Below are 15,532 nucleotides of genomic sequence, written 5' to 3'. Positions count from 1 at the left end.
GGTCGCGATAATATCATTGTTATGAACGTAAATTTGGGATCCTCGGACGCTCGCTTTCTCGGAATCGGAAAAATATATTTTTGGAACAGATTTTATTCGCGAATGTGACCGAACGTGATCGAGCGGGATCAAAAGTGCCGAATGCATTCGCGAGTAATTTTTTTTTTTTTTTTTTTTGTATCATCCGTTCATTTTGAAGTGCATTGCACTCTGTGTAGTGAAGTGATAAATAATGCAAATATAAAATAGAAAAAGCAATGCAGTGATTAGTGTGTGTGCCAAACCATATGGGATTATAGCAGAGCAGCAGTGAAAACATTAAAGAGGATATACTAAAGCAGAGAGGTTAGATAATCGAATCAACGCAATGTGAGTTTATTTTTTTGTGTTTATGTTACATTGTTTGGAAAATGATTGATTGTTATTTTTAGGAAAATAATAAAAAATTTTATTGAGTTTATATATTTGTTATTTTGAAAGATTAAACAATTTTTTAACATTAAAAATAAAATTTATATATTATAATATTAATGCTAGAATTGAAATTATTTTATTAATAATGAATTTAAGAAAATAGATTAATTTTAGCAACTGACAATAAATTAATTTTGTTTATTATTTTCTGAATAATCAAGTTCACGTATCACTTTTAATTAAGTTTTGCCTATGTTTACAATTTGATTAATTTGTCTTTTTTCACATCTCTGTCGAATTTATTCAATATGTAGTTATTTATTTAAAGGGCGAATGGAAATAAGTGTTTTAAATTTGACTCATGTACTTAACAATATTTATGCAACCGGTACACTTGATGTGGCTATTAAAATGTTCTGTCTCTCTCTATAATTTTATATCATACCTCTTAGTGAGCTTCCTAAAATAATTTATTGATGCAGATTATACGTAATCAAAATAATATTTGAAATATAAGATGTACAGTATTATTGCTATAAGAATATTTAAATTAGAAAATACTATTCGATATTTTATAATCCGAATTAAATTTTCAAAATTATTTACACATTATAAAATAGAAAAATTATTTATTTTATCTATTTAAAAAATATGAAATAAAAAAAATAAAAATTTTTAGAGAGAATATTATATTTCAAATATATTGTTGTAATACTGTGAAAAAAATAGAAGAGAGAGAGGTATCAAACCGTTTTCTTGGACTAATTATATCTACATAATGTACATTTCTATCATTCTTATTCGCAACATTTCATTTTTACTTGTTCGAGACACCGTGTAGGTGTCGAGAAAGAAAATGTTCGTTCTTTGAATAGCAGATAAAGAGAATTGACGTCGTTTGAATTTTTCAACACTCGTTAGAGTTATTGCTACGTTATTAAACATTAAAATTTAATCTGTATTTACAGAATAAATTATATATTACAAATTCGAAAGAAATTGAAAAAAGGCAAATTAAAGAAGTTTTGAATTTGATCCTATTTCAATTTTCTGCAATTGCGATTGTCTTGCAATCGCAAACTAAATCTTCATTGTAATATTTTATCTAATTTTAATACAATATTGTATAACACTTTTGAATAAATATAATTAAGCTGAATATATATATATATATATATATATATTATGTGAAAAAATCTTTATAATTATTTAAATGCTTAAATGCAGAGTACTAAATTTTTTTTTATTTTCTGGGAGGGAATTACTGCAGTGACTTTTTTTTCAATTAACTAATATTAAAAACTAATATTAGGAAAAATAAAACTAACCTGAGGAAAAATAAAACACCCTAAGGAAAAATAATATTAGGAAAAATGTATTTTTGGCAAGTTGTCTAAAAATTCGACGTTACATTCCGATAAATTCATAAAACTCAAATATTGCAAAGTTAAAATATAAATTGACATTTAATCTAAACTGATTAATCCAGAAACAATACGTCAGAGATTCTCTCGACTGTCCTTGGTCGACTAATGTAGTTTGATTGCAATATGAAAGAGAAAAATTAATAGAGATGAGATGTATATGTTACATAACAAAGGCAAAGCATATTGATTTTCACGGTCAAAAATATTACATATATTTCTATCTGAGAAAGGTGCAATTATTTGCAAATGTCGATGTATATATATATTTTTTTTTCTTTTTTTATAACATTTTTGGCAGTATTTCATTCATCAGTACATATTTGAAAGTATAAATTTTTATATTAAATATTATACACACATATATGTATACATAGGATGAAAGTACGCTTTTAATGTGTCTAATTTCATCCCTGACGCCGAGCAGACGCGGGTTCGTGGTATGTTGCTTCGTGTTTTCTTACGCGCGACGGTAAAAATGTTAATTGACAATTGCATGGCGCCACCCGACTACCACCGTCTCGACCGCAGTTCGACGACGATAGAAGCGGCGACGGCGGGGATGTCCTGTGCGTGTTGTGACCTTGCGAGACACTTTGCGACTGTACCTACGCGAAGTACCCTCGGCATCCCCTCGGCGATAATTCGCCGACGAAAGAAGGGTTTCTTTCTATCCTATCTCGGCTTTTTATTTAATACAAAATTAGTCGAATAAATTGTTTTTCGCGATTTTTGTCATACGACGCCTAAAAAAAAAACGCAGGGATGATGAGACACTTGAACGAGAGGAAGAACAAGAAGAGGTACAGGCGCACCTTCGGTGCTCTATACACTACTAAAGTTATATAGAATGTACTCGCGGTCTGTAATTGGTATCAAACCAGTGCCATTGGTTAGAGGTGCTTGTTAACGACAAGGTACGTGCGTGGCATAGGCACACGTATAGATCGCAAATAGATGGATACGGGGAGAGAGATGGGAAACCGTGCGCAGTCAGGATGCATGGTATGGTTGGCTTATGGTGTTGCTGACTCGTTGAGTCGCGGCCTGTTGTTGCTGCTGCTGTTGCTGTAATGGATTTGGCTCATTACTGCAGGAGCAGTGGAGTTTGTCCGATCCTACCGAGGGTATGCTCAAGGTTGCCCTTATGCCATACGGTCCATTCGCGGACCATTTCCTTTCCGTCGTAGTATCGCGCTTTTTCTCCTCCATTAGCCCTTCTAGAGTTCTTTTTAAGTATGTGATTTCTTTTTTTTTTTTTTTTTTTTTTAGTTTTTTTTATTAAGTTGAAAACTGAGGGTAATGTTATACATTTTGAGAGAAATAATTTACGTATTAACAAGAATAAATAATTTACAAAATATTTTTTAATGTTAATATATGTAGATATTTCAAAAGGAGATTAAAAATTATACATTGAAATATCTTTTACAATGAAAATTATATACACATATAGATAATTAAATTTTTATAATATAATTTTAAAACTTTTGATTTGCAATTTAAAAGAAATTAAAAAAAACTTGATAGAAAAACAATTTTTATACCTGACGTATAACTAGTATAAACTGGCGCACTTTGATTGTACTTAGTTGCAAATTAATTTGGATTGTTGTAATTATGTGTAGACTTATATTATACAAAGTATATTTCTAGTGATACACAGCATACTATGTTGCGTGAGATTACATTAATATGTATAATACTTTAAAAAAGTATTTCTAGATTCATATTAAAAAAATATACTATTCTAGTAACTTTTTTCCTCAAAATTAGGAAGAATTAAAAATTTCAGCGAGTAAACTATATTAAGAACAAAAATTTGATGAACACTACTTATATTAGGCATTAAATAATTTCTCTTTTTCTCTCTTCTACTATTATTTCAATTTTACACATTAGAATTCGGATATTTTTTCTTTCAGCACAGAGAGAATTTTATTCTTAGAATTTATTCTTAGAATTTACCATAAAAATCATGGTAATTGTGAGACAATATATGGTATTGAAAAAATTTTATAAGAATTTCTCTGATTAATATTTTAAAAAATATTAATATATATCACAGTAAGATATAAAATATGTTCGATTGATTTTATTATGTACATATTAATATTTTTTATTATGGTAAATATTAATTAATCAGAGAAATTATAAAATTCTTGCAATACCATATTGTCCCACGATTATCATGATTTTCAGGGTAAACTCTAAGAGAAAATTCTTTTCGTGTATTTTAATGCATACTAGCATATTATAAATAAAAAAAATCTACTTATCCATGATTGAGGGTAAAAAAGAATTAAACATTCTAGATCGCAGAAATGCTCTACCAAGAACTTGCGCTCTTGTAAGTGATGGTTGATAATTTCAAGTGGTATCTGCAAATGGACAAATCATTTTTTTTTTTCTATTAAATAGTAGTCCGACAGATTAAATTGCTTTTAACATCGTCGTATGATAGGGTACTTGAAATTTTTCCGCTGGCCGGAGTGTCGCGTCGCGCGGTAATTAAACCTATAAATTGATAGTGAAGCCAGGAATCGTTTCATAACACTCGTAAGGCGAGAGAGAAGTGATCGCCGGTCTGCGCTTCCATCGGTAGTTGTTAGATGGGCAAGGTAGTTTCTCCCGTGGACCATAGTCAGATGCTTCTCGCGAAGAGAGGGAGACTGCAAAGAGAGGATAGCGAGGATAGAGAGAAAGAGATAAAGAGAAGCGGAATCAGCGAGACGCGCATACACAGCCAGAAACTTAAGTAGTGCGAGTAAGTAAAGCTACGCTATAAGGCTCTCTTGGCTGGTAACACACATGGGTTTCCGATGGTCGTTTACCCGCGGCCCTCCGAGTGACGACCCCGCCCGCTTCAAGGGCACCCTCGTCCGATACCGCCTCGCGGACCAGAACCCGACTCCTCTACCCGGCTATCTTCTTCACGGTGCGCGCTGCACAACGCGTAAGCGCGCCGAGATCGCGACCATCTGGATTCTTCCCGCTCGTCCAGATCATCGTTCCGGATGATCAGATTTCCGGCCCGCCGACCGGATTCGACAAATTACGCGATAATGAAACCTCGATGCTCTTACATTGTTGGATTCATCGAGAGATCGTCGTTTTTTCCCTTAAACTTTACTCTGAAAATTATGGATTGGGAGAAGTTTGTATAAGAGTTTCTCTGATTAATATTTATCACACTAAAAAATATTATCTACCACAATAACATAAAATTTTATATCTTATGGGGTAGATTTATATTTTTTATTGTGGTGAAAATATTAATCAGAGAAACTTATAAAATTCTTCAATAGGTACCATATTGCCTTTCCAAATCGCAGTCAAACAGATGGCACAAGATGTTTAGAGAAGGTCGGAAGGAGGTCGCCGACGAGGCCCGCGCAGGACGCCCGTCAACATCGCGAACGGACGACAATGTGACTCGTGTGCGCCAATTATTGAATTCAGACCGTCGAATGAATGTTCGCTTAATGTCGGAATTATTGAACTTGCCGAAAACGATTGTTCACGAGATTGTATCGGAAGACTTGGCCATGCGGAAGATTTGCGCAAAACTTGTGCCCAGAGTGTTGACCGATGCGCAAAAGCAACACCGAGTGGAAGTTTGTGAAGAACTCAAGCAACTCTGTGCAGATAATCCCAATTTCCGCAGCCGCCCTACAGTCCCGACTTGGCCCCGGCGGACTTTTTTTTATTTCCTCGGCTGAAAAGGGAGCTCAAAGGACAACAGCTCGAGTCGGTTGACAACGTACAAGCTACTTCGACGGCCTCCCTGAACAGCATCCCAGTCAAGGAGTTCCAGAAATCTTATGACGCATGCCCACAATTACCATGATTTTCAGGATAAATTTTAAGAGTAAATTCTCTGTGTAGATGGTTTTATGATTATAATAGCAACTCCGAAATTTTACAAAAAAAATGGTAAAAAATTGTAATATTACATTAAATTTAATATTAATTTTAATATTAAATTTGTATCTTAACGAGCTTTAATGAATTGATAACTTATCTAAGCACTTGTGCGTACTTGGTGAAATTATAACTTATTTATGCACTTTTTTTAAATGAATGTGTTTAGTCGCATCCAATCGTAGCTTTTTTCCATTTATAATATGTGCAAATATACAAGAGAATACATAAAAGAATAATTACATAAAAGAATTACCTTTGCAAATTTTCAATTTACTGCTGCATTGAAACGAAAATTTCGACTTCAACTGTCCTTGATTCATCACGTTTGTCGCATTTTGTTTGGCTAATGCGTTTACGTATTTTTGCCACTTTTTATTTGCTGTGTTTTTTTGTGTTTTTAAATTGTATGTGAATTTACGCGAAAATCCGTGGTAATCGATGATTAAACGATGTTCGGAGCGTTAAAGCGTCAGGAAACACGCGTTTTAGTGTCACATTTGGTTTGTGATGAGATAGCGGGTATAGTAGTCGACCTATCGAACACTGTCATCAACACTGCCGGGCTAATGGCTCATTATGCTGCCGTTTATACGTTTGCATTGCTAGTATAAGGACGATGAGATTATACGATACACGCGGTTCATCGGAGAGTATTTCTTCGGCGACTTAGCTTCGATCGAGCGAATCTGCTAGCTGAATAAGGTGTGAAATAGCAGCATAGGAAAGTAGATAATTGAAAGAGAAAAACTGTATCAATATTTGAAAATCCCGAGATAGTAGCATAATTATCTATATGAAAGATTCTCTGACAAAAAATTTTTTGTGAGATACAAAATTTTAGAACAAAAACGGAAAAGGAAAATAAAAATCTCTGAAACATTTTAAAGAATTTAAAAAATATCGATAAAATAAAGAACATAATTAATTTTAAATTCGAGATTTTCTTATTCCGTGATCTCGTAAAAAATATACATACTTACGTAATTGGTTTAATTTTCCAATCATGAAGATAGTAATAAAGAGAGTAAATACATGATATAGTGCTGGGAAAGTAAATAATGTGATGAATCTTGTCCTACGTTATATTACAAAGTAGGTAAAAGGAAGGAAGATGTGAAAAATGACCTTGATATTTACATCGTGTCGCACGATTGCAACCCACAATTTATGTCACCATGAATTTCCTTTCGACGGTGCTTAATCAGAGCTGGTCTACGGCGTCGCCCTTGTCATTTCACGCGCCGTATTATTACTATAATTGATTTCCAAAGCAAAGTGCGCGAGTTTTTTTTTTCTTTCTTTTTGCGTATAGGGGTTCGAGGAGCGATTTGCGATTCAAGCGACTTTAGACGATATTATATTGGCCGCCAACAAATAATGATAATTACGCTAATAACATCGCGATTACGACAGCGAGACGTATTGTCCTTAATAATTTTCGATACGCGCCCGATGATACATCGTGGTCGACGATTGAGTCATTTAGATTCTGTAATCTAGATAAAACTCAAGAAGAGTGGTCGAGAGAGAAAGAGAGAGAGAGAGAGAGGATTACATTTCTATTACGGGCGATCTGGAGATCTGGATACGATGCAAATGTCCCGGCCGGTGTCGCGCCGGGTCGATTAATTATTTATAATCGCGCGAGCGACGTTGAAAAAGCGAAGGAATTTCGTTACCCCGAAGGTATCTATTTATCCGCGTTGCGTATTTTGCGGGACGATTTATTATCTGTCCGACGGGTATTTATAGCTGCGGCTAAATTAATCTTCGCGCGCTTATATGTTACAACCTGCGCCGCTCGCGAATATCTTGTTGTATGTGCATAGAATTACGCGCTAGAATTTTCGTTCTAGGATTTGCCTTTTCTTGTAAAATGAATGCTGAAATTACCACGTGCCACGTGGAACGTCGGTCAAACGTCCCTTCAGGGCGAAAACGACATTCACATTATTTTAATAAATTTATATTAAAATTATATAAATAAAAAAATCAAACATTTTTTTTCAAAAGTTATGTTTTTAATTATGATTTAATTTTAATACAAATTTATGAAAATAATGTATACATATTTATTAATTTATGTATACAACGTGAATTTTAGATCAGCAATTAATATATTTATATGGGGAGAAGTATTATCATTTTCTATTAAATCAGATTGCAATGCGTAATTCGTCATTTTAATTGAAAACCACTCCCCGAAGGGATTAATCGCGTGTCACGATTATCTCCCAATCGAGGCGACAAAATTGGCTCCGCCATCGCGAGAGAAAGAGAGAGAGAGAAGTGAGCTCGATGCAGGAGATAGCGCGATTGAGATTGAGCGCGAGTGGGAATGAAAGGCGGCGAGAAGAAGAAGAGCTGGAAACTTAATGCTCGTGATACCACATTGCCGTCGCTGTATCGAGGCGAGGAATGATTATGGTGGCCAGCCCACGCAATCCGCGGGTCATGGACCATGATCTATGGTACACGACGGAATGCCCCGTTATGCGTTAAAGTGCAAACTTGTTAGTCATAGTGCCAACCCGTCGATGTCGAGGGGACAACCCGGGCTGCCAAGGGGGCTTCTTCTTAAATGCCGGTGTCCTACAAATCCGCACAAGATCCGTATAGAGCCTTTGCATAGAGTAGAGTTCGTCATATTGTCGGCTTAAGTCGGATTTAGTTTCAGGATTTTTTATCTTTTATGTTTAACTACACTGAAAAAAAAATTTGTTAACTGGACTTATATATATAAATATTATTTTGTTATTTGAACATATAAAAATATTTAAATTAAATGTAACATATTAAATCTAATAAAACGTATATTTAACTTAAATACTAATATATATGTGTTTAATTAACAAAATAATAATTTATTTGACAGGTTTAGTCAAGTTAACAAATTTTTTTTTCAGTGTACATATACAGTCTTATTTATGATGTGTATAGTTGCATAAAACAAAGTTTAACTAAATTTAGCCTTAAGCAACATTATTGCAACCGGTCCGTATGTGAATTATATTATTTATAAAAAAAATTAGTTTAAAAATTATTTTATATAAATATGATAATTAGATATATCAATTTGTTATTAACCGCGTGATATTAATTGATCGAGAGGACTATTCTCTGTTGCATTCGATATTTTGCCTCTTCGGAGATACGATTCTTAGGATGATTCATTACGCAGAGAGAGACTACGGATGTCGAAGGGGTTAAGCGATTACTTATTGTTAGGTATTCTTTGGTGTTTAATAGAGAGTTATATGTAACGGTACGTCGGCGTAAAAGGTCGATTAGAATGACTAGGCGCTCTCTTTCTCTCTTTCTTTCTCTGTCTTATTTTCTGACGAAGTAGCACATTCTCAGGTACCATCGAGATTCATTGAGTCAATTAAAAGGCACATCAACTGAATCGTGAAATGCAATGGTTCACAAAATTGAAACCGTGTATCATATTCAGAAAATTAAAAAAAATCATGTGTATAATTCATTCTCATTTTTTAAGTAAAAACTTAGCGATACGTATCGGTTGATTTTGTTCATCTCGTCTTTAGAAATAAAAAAAATAAACTTTATGAGATTTTTTAAATAATTAATTAAGAAAAATAAACACACACATGCGAATATAAGAACATAAGATTACTATTGTAGTATTTGAATTGAGAGAACCAACATTTAGTCTAATTATAATTCTGAAATATAAGAAAGATGTTGAGAGAGATTTTGTATATATTATTTTATTATGCTAATAAGATTTCAACAATGCACATGAAACTACTTTGATGTAATGACATTATTGGAAAGAACGTAACACAGTGAAATAAGACATCGATGTTTTGAGAACCTTTAAAAAATAACAAGTTTATATATGTAAAATATATACGCATGTATATATATATATATATATATATATATATATATATATATATATTATTACGTAAGTTCTAAGGAATTTTTAAATAATTATTCTACTATCATATAAGAGTAATAAAAATAGATAAAGTATGCTGTGCTTTTTTAACACTATATACTTTTTAACTTTTTTAATATTATAGACGAAACTTATAATTAATTAGTTTTTAATTATTTAATTATACAGTGTTACTTACCGCACCAAAGTTTTCAATTGATAAAGTCACGATTTTACCAGCAGTTAAGATGCAAGGTGACATAGTTCTGCTCATGATTAAAAGAAATATCTTTCGACATCTTTTCGAAGTATAATACCACTTTCCTTTGCAACTATAACACAAAGTGAGATTGTTCATCAATTTAAATAAAAAAGAGTGAAGAAATTTTTACATTCTTACATAGATTCGTAGGGAACACTACTATAGTCCAACAAAAATTGAGCTTGCCAAAATTGTAAAAAAAGGTGAGTGAGTTGCGCAATGTAAATTGCCATAGGTGCTGCAATGTCTCTCGCATTGCTTAAATTCATCACTACCTGGAATAGAAATTTTATTAGGGAATTATATCTAATTGCCCCCTTTTGCAGTTTTCTGATTAATTTTTATTTTTACAAATATGTACGATACTTCGAAATTATACGTATTCGATATTAAAGAGGTAAATAGTATTTTTAGTCAATCTTCCAAATATTTATAACACTACGAAATGATTTTTGCTTACAGAATATATAGCAAATAAATATATAGCAAAGTGTAATCAGAAAAAAAAAATTTGTTACATACTCGTATACCGCTTATACTCCCACAAATCATATTTAAAGTAGTGCTGACCAAGAATATATTTGTAAACAAAGATTCGATCAGCTCCGCGAATCTGCAAAATCGCGAATCTAAATCGTGATTGTAGGCAACATATCAACAAAGCGGTTATTTTCTATAACATATAGAGATCTTTTCTAAAATATGGAGAAAATGTAGAATAGAAAAGATATTTTTTTCGATAACACGTACTCTATTACGTGGAGATGCTTACGCAAACAATCCAATGCTTTATGGTAATTGATGTCTTTTATCTTTTCTGGCTGCATGTGAAAATTTGCGTCACTATCTTTGCCGATATCCTCTAATATGTGTCTAGAAACGCACAAAAATATCAATGCAAAACATTACGCTTATATTTCAAGTTTTTCTGCAAATTCTCCTTGTAATCTTTTAATATTCTTACCCGACAATTGAGAACATTCCGCAGGCATGCTGGACTAAAATATAATATAAGGTGTCAACCGCGAGTGTACAATATACGTGAGAGAACACGCCTAGATAGCAATGAATTATTATTGGATAGAAATATTGGTCTAATTTTTCGCCATATTCGACTTGAAATGGCAATTTCGATGCTCCCGGTATAGATGACTTCGTTACATTCGCAGTATTGTCTTCTAATAATGTCACAACGACCGGTTTGAGCAAATAAAAGAATGCTGTCATATGCATGAGAACTAAAAAAATATGTGTTATACGAGCAGATTTAAAAAAATTTTTTTTTTACAATTTTTTTGAAGTATGAAAATGTTTACATATTAAGCAAAAATAATTTTTTTTTGATTTTTTAATGCAGAAAAAATGAAAAAAAAATTAAAATACAATTCAAGGAAAAATTCGAAAAATTATAAAGAATATAAAAATGTACGCTTATATATACTCATTCTTACATATATAAAAATGCACAGTTTGCTATATATGTATATTTGTTTTTTAAATTACCTGTGTAAAATGTCGTCAAATGCCGTCCATATTCGCTATGACGTGCCAAAATAGCCCTTTCTACATCTGTATTTAATGATAGCCAATTCTCCTCTATTATCTTAAGGCAAGATGTTATCTATATATAATAAATATACGCGTATTTTTTTATTGCAATAATTTTTATTTTGTATACAAAATTACATTTTAAAATTTATAAATAATTTTTACACGTTTGCTGTTGAACATCATGCTTGCTATTTTAATGCTGAATGTTATACTAATCAATACGGCTGGTACACTTTCGAAAATGTCATCGACATCCGCGGAGGTTAATACGTAAAGCAACTATATCCAAAATTATAATATCAAAAACATGTCAAGATTTTGATTGATGAAAGAAAAAAAATTGTGCAATAAGTTGGTACAATAAATAATCTGAATATAGTGAATTGTTTTTTCATACAAAAGTGTAATTTTTCAAGATTAAATATATATACCTGGGGTATAAAAATACTAAAACAAAATATAAATATCGGCACAAAACGTATATATCTGTCACGAAGTCTATGATATGGCCATATTCCTGATATGGTCATGTATACTTTAGAAATAACGTAGTACCGACTATTCCAAATGTCTTTCTTCTTGTCGGACATTGTGTCAACTACTAGTATTACAGATTATCAACGATTCTTTGTGAACGTTTGTCATTCGGCGAATTATAGGAGCTGTATTATCGATTCCTTTTACGTAGCGAACACAATGTAATAATTCAACTAGGTAGTTTTCACAGTAGTTGAATTATTACATTGTCTTTGATACGTAAAAGGAATCTATAATCGAGCTCCTACAATTCACTTAATTATATGTTCAATTACACGTATAGTTGCATGCAAATTCTTCCTCTTTTGCATTTTCACATAAAGCCAGTTCTTTCATCATTTCTCTTTGTTAACTTTCCTTTATCATAATAGTAGGATATTATCTTCCGGACAATTCTTTGAACGCGAAATTGATGTACGCATATAACGCATTTGTTCATCTCATCTTAAAGGAAACGCAAGTATATTTGTTTGGAATAATTTGGGAGAATGTCTAGACCATTATCTATTATTGACTATTATATATATTATTTACAAAATTGATTGTTTTAATTTTTACACATAGAAAAATTACCATTTTTTTTCTTTAAATAGGAAATTCATAAGAGAGTCTCTCTTATTAAATATATAATTCTTCTTTTAAAAAGCTTTAATTATAGATATAGGAATATAAAATTATATATATGTATTACCATTTTTTTTTTTAAATAGGAAATTCATAAGAGAGTCTCTCTTATTAAATATATAATTCTTCTTTTAAAAAGCTTTAATTATAAATATAGGAATATAAAATTATATATATATGTATATTTTTCAAGAGAATTTTATTCCAATGGAGTTTCATTATAGTTTTGTGTAGGACAATCTGCTTTTTTCTGAAACCATAGTAAAAGCATAATTAAAATTGTAAAAGCTATTTCGTCAGTCTTTATTACATCGTTTTTAGTCACAAAGTGATTTTAATTCCGCACCGCATCGGCGCGGCACCGCAATCTTTCATTGAACGCAAAAGCATCCCGCGTGCTTTTCTCGCACGTGATAGCAGCGTCGTGTCATAATAAAAGTGCAGCGGGGCAGTTTTAATAAACCCACGTGAGGTGTATAATAATTGTGTTTTTTAGCATCTATCAAAAGATCGTAAAGTTAATCGGCCGTCGTAGCTACTTCGGAATTTTCACGAGCCTCATCTCGGGTCCGTCGTAGGATTATTATCGGTTTTATCTATGATCGATCGGTCGCAGATATGACTTTTAGTTGCCGCACATTATCCCGAACGAGGTCGTTCGATCCGCCGTGAAAGACCTGTAAAGAACGAGATAAAGAAATCGATGATCATGGAGTCACGAGCAGGCCCGATATCGTCATGTATCTCGGTTAAATGATATTAATAGGTAGACAGATTTACGATTATGCTCGAGTAATATGAAAATTGCCAATTACTCGCGTCCATTCACCTCTGTGTCAGTATCAGTCGTCGACGTGCTCTCTCTTTTTGGCTAAAAATAGATTTCTTGGAATAATAATATATTGATTCTTTCGTTAAATTTTTATCAGAGAGAATTTTCTCTTAGAATTTACTCTGAAAATCATAGTAATCGTGAGACAATATGATATTGAAAGAATTTTGTAATAGTTTCTCTGATTAAATATTTACCACACTAAAAATATTAATATCTATTATAGTAAGATATAAAAATTATATTAATATTTTTTATTGCTATATATATTGTTCCACAATTACCATGATTTTCAGAGTAAATTCTAAGAAAAAATTCTCTTCGTGTAATATAATAGAAAATAGAATTTATATAAAATTTATTGCAATATTGAAACTTTTTATTTCAGTTTCAATTGGTCCAAAGATTTTTTTAAATTGTTTCTAAACAACTCTGTAAATGCCTACACATTTTAAAAATTTTTATAAAGACTCGGTAACGAGAATATTTAACAAACTTGTCGTTCAATATTAATAAAATAGAGAAATTATTTAGAGCAGTCTCGTGATAGTTGAATCTAATCCAACAAAGTAGTCTGAGTCAATGACTAAGTGAGCGTTCAGAGTAAAGAAAAATGAGATGATCCTATAATTCAACGCATTCTTAACTTGACACTCTTTAAAGGATTATCAATTATATCATTTAATCGTGTTTTCGGATTTTACGAACAAGGTCGTATTTTTTTCGCGCTGAAGGATTGGGCATTTCTTTAAACAATAAATTGCATTTCGCATTGTCACATTTTACTCTCGCTCGCGCTGCAGCACTGCGGCATCATCGGGCAAATAAATATTCACGGTTGCGACTATACTATGTGGTGGGATGGTAGCATTCCAGCTTGATTTCAATCGGCAACTAACGGTCTTTTTCGAGGATCGAACGAGCGTGTGAGTGCGGCTGATTCGCGCCGAAGGTGTCCGATTTCAGCAGTCGCGCTTATCGCTCGCGGCGTAGACGCGATGTGGGAATGGTGCCTCCTATTCTCGCGAGAAACCCCAGGTTGGCGATCGAGGACCGTCCTCGAGACGGACCATCCTCCGTCGCGCTCGATATTATTTCGCCTCTTCGGAGATACGATTCCTGGGGTGATTCATTACGCAGAGAGATCGCGGGATGTCGAAGGGGTTAAGCGATTACTTATTGTTAGGTATTGTTCGGCGTTTAATAGAGAGTTATACATAACGGTACGTCGGCATAAAAGGTCGATTAGAATGACTTGGCGCTCTCTTTCTCTCTTTCTTTCTCTGTCTTGTTCTCTGATGAAGTAACACATTCTCAGTTACTATTGAGAATTCATTGAGTTAGTTAAAAAGTACAACTGTGAAACGTAGATATTCGTAAAATTGATCGTGTAGATTATCAACAATTCTTTGTGGTTCGATGAAATTACTTGCTTAATTTTATGTACAATTGCATATGATCCTTTTTATCATTTTTTTTGTTAATTTTTTTTTATGATAATAATAGGATGTATTATGTTTCGAATAATTCTTTGAACGCGAAATTAATCTACACATTTGACACATCTCATCTTGAAGAAAATGCAAGTAGATTTTTTTTAAACAATTCAGGAGAATAAAGAAATAAAATACGGACGCAAGAATAGTAAACACTAAATTGATGTAGAATATAGAGCAATATAATTTTAATAGATATAATCTTTATGATTTATACTGGAAAAAAATATTGAATTTTTTTGAATGCAGGTATGACATGAATAATATGAATTGTGAATTTTTAATGTATAAACTTGATTTTATACCAGAAAATAATTTGAATTTTATTATGAACAGTTCAATTAAAATTACTGCTCTTTATTTTATTATGATGAGCCGAAAATATGAAAAATGGATTCTGAGAAATTTTCACATATATTTTAAGATATAGTTTATAATTTTTATATTATTTTATGGAAAGGATTTTAGAGATGAAAAGATAGTGTCACAAATATTCGATATCACAAACGCGACGGTGCGAATAAGATCGTGATATCATTGAGTGAGATGTTACGCGAATTT

The 15,532-nt window shown here is 32.3% G+C and overlaps 2 protein-coding genes across 2 annotated transcripts in view; one reads left to right on the top strand and one right to left on the bottom strand.

The window, feature by feature from the left end:
• LOC114937461 (Smg6 nonsense mediated mRNA decay factor) overlaps nt 1–15,532 on the top strand; it is a 100,744-nt gene that overhangs the window by 10,297 nt on the left and 74,915 nt on the right.
• On the bottom strand, nt 9,553–12,072 carry LOC114937460 (odorant receptor 13a-like). Its single transcript, XM_029310909.2, has 9 exons — nt 11,914–12,072; nt 11,645–11,761; nt 11,435–11,552; nt 10,896–11,169; nt 10,682–10,804; nt 10,454–10,544; nt 10,070–10,206; nt 9,869–10,001; nt 9,553–9,603 (listed from the first exon to the last, which is right to left on the bottom strand). Exons 1-9 carry the CDS (start codon nt 12,070–12,072, stop codon nt 9,553–9,555), a joined length of 1,203 nt encoding a protein of 400 aa, XP_029166742.1.

The sequence above is a fragment of the Nylanderia fulva genome, unplaced genomic scaffold, assembly GCF_048542155.1.
Source record: "Nylanderia fulva isolate GAGA-0341 unplaced genomic scaffold, ASM4854215v1 Scaffold34, whole genome shotgun sequence".
NCBI lineage: Eukaryota > Metazoa > Arthropoda > Insecta > Hymenoptera > Formicidae > Nylanderia > Nylanderia fulva.
This window is presented reverse-complemented; position numbering and strand designations above follow the sequence as displayed.

What these genes read in the sequence shown, in the direction of transcription:
- LOC114937460 (XM_029310909.2), bottom strand. Translation starts at nt 12,072, where the DNA reads ATGTCCGACAAGAAGAAAGACATTTGGAATAGTCGGTACTACGTTATT. An exon ending in GGAATGTTCTCAATTGTCGG is followed by an intron (nt 10,805 to 10,895) that starts GTAAGAATATTA and finishes GTGCGTTTCTAG; the next exon opens with ACACATATTAGAGGATATCG. An exon ending in AAGCATCTCCACGTAATAGA is followed by an intron (nt 10,545 to 10,681) that starts GTACGTGTTATC and finishes GCGATTTTGCAG; the next exon opens with ATTCGCGGAGCTGATCGAAT.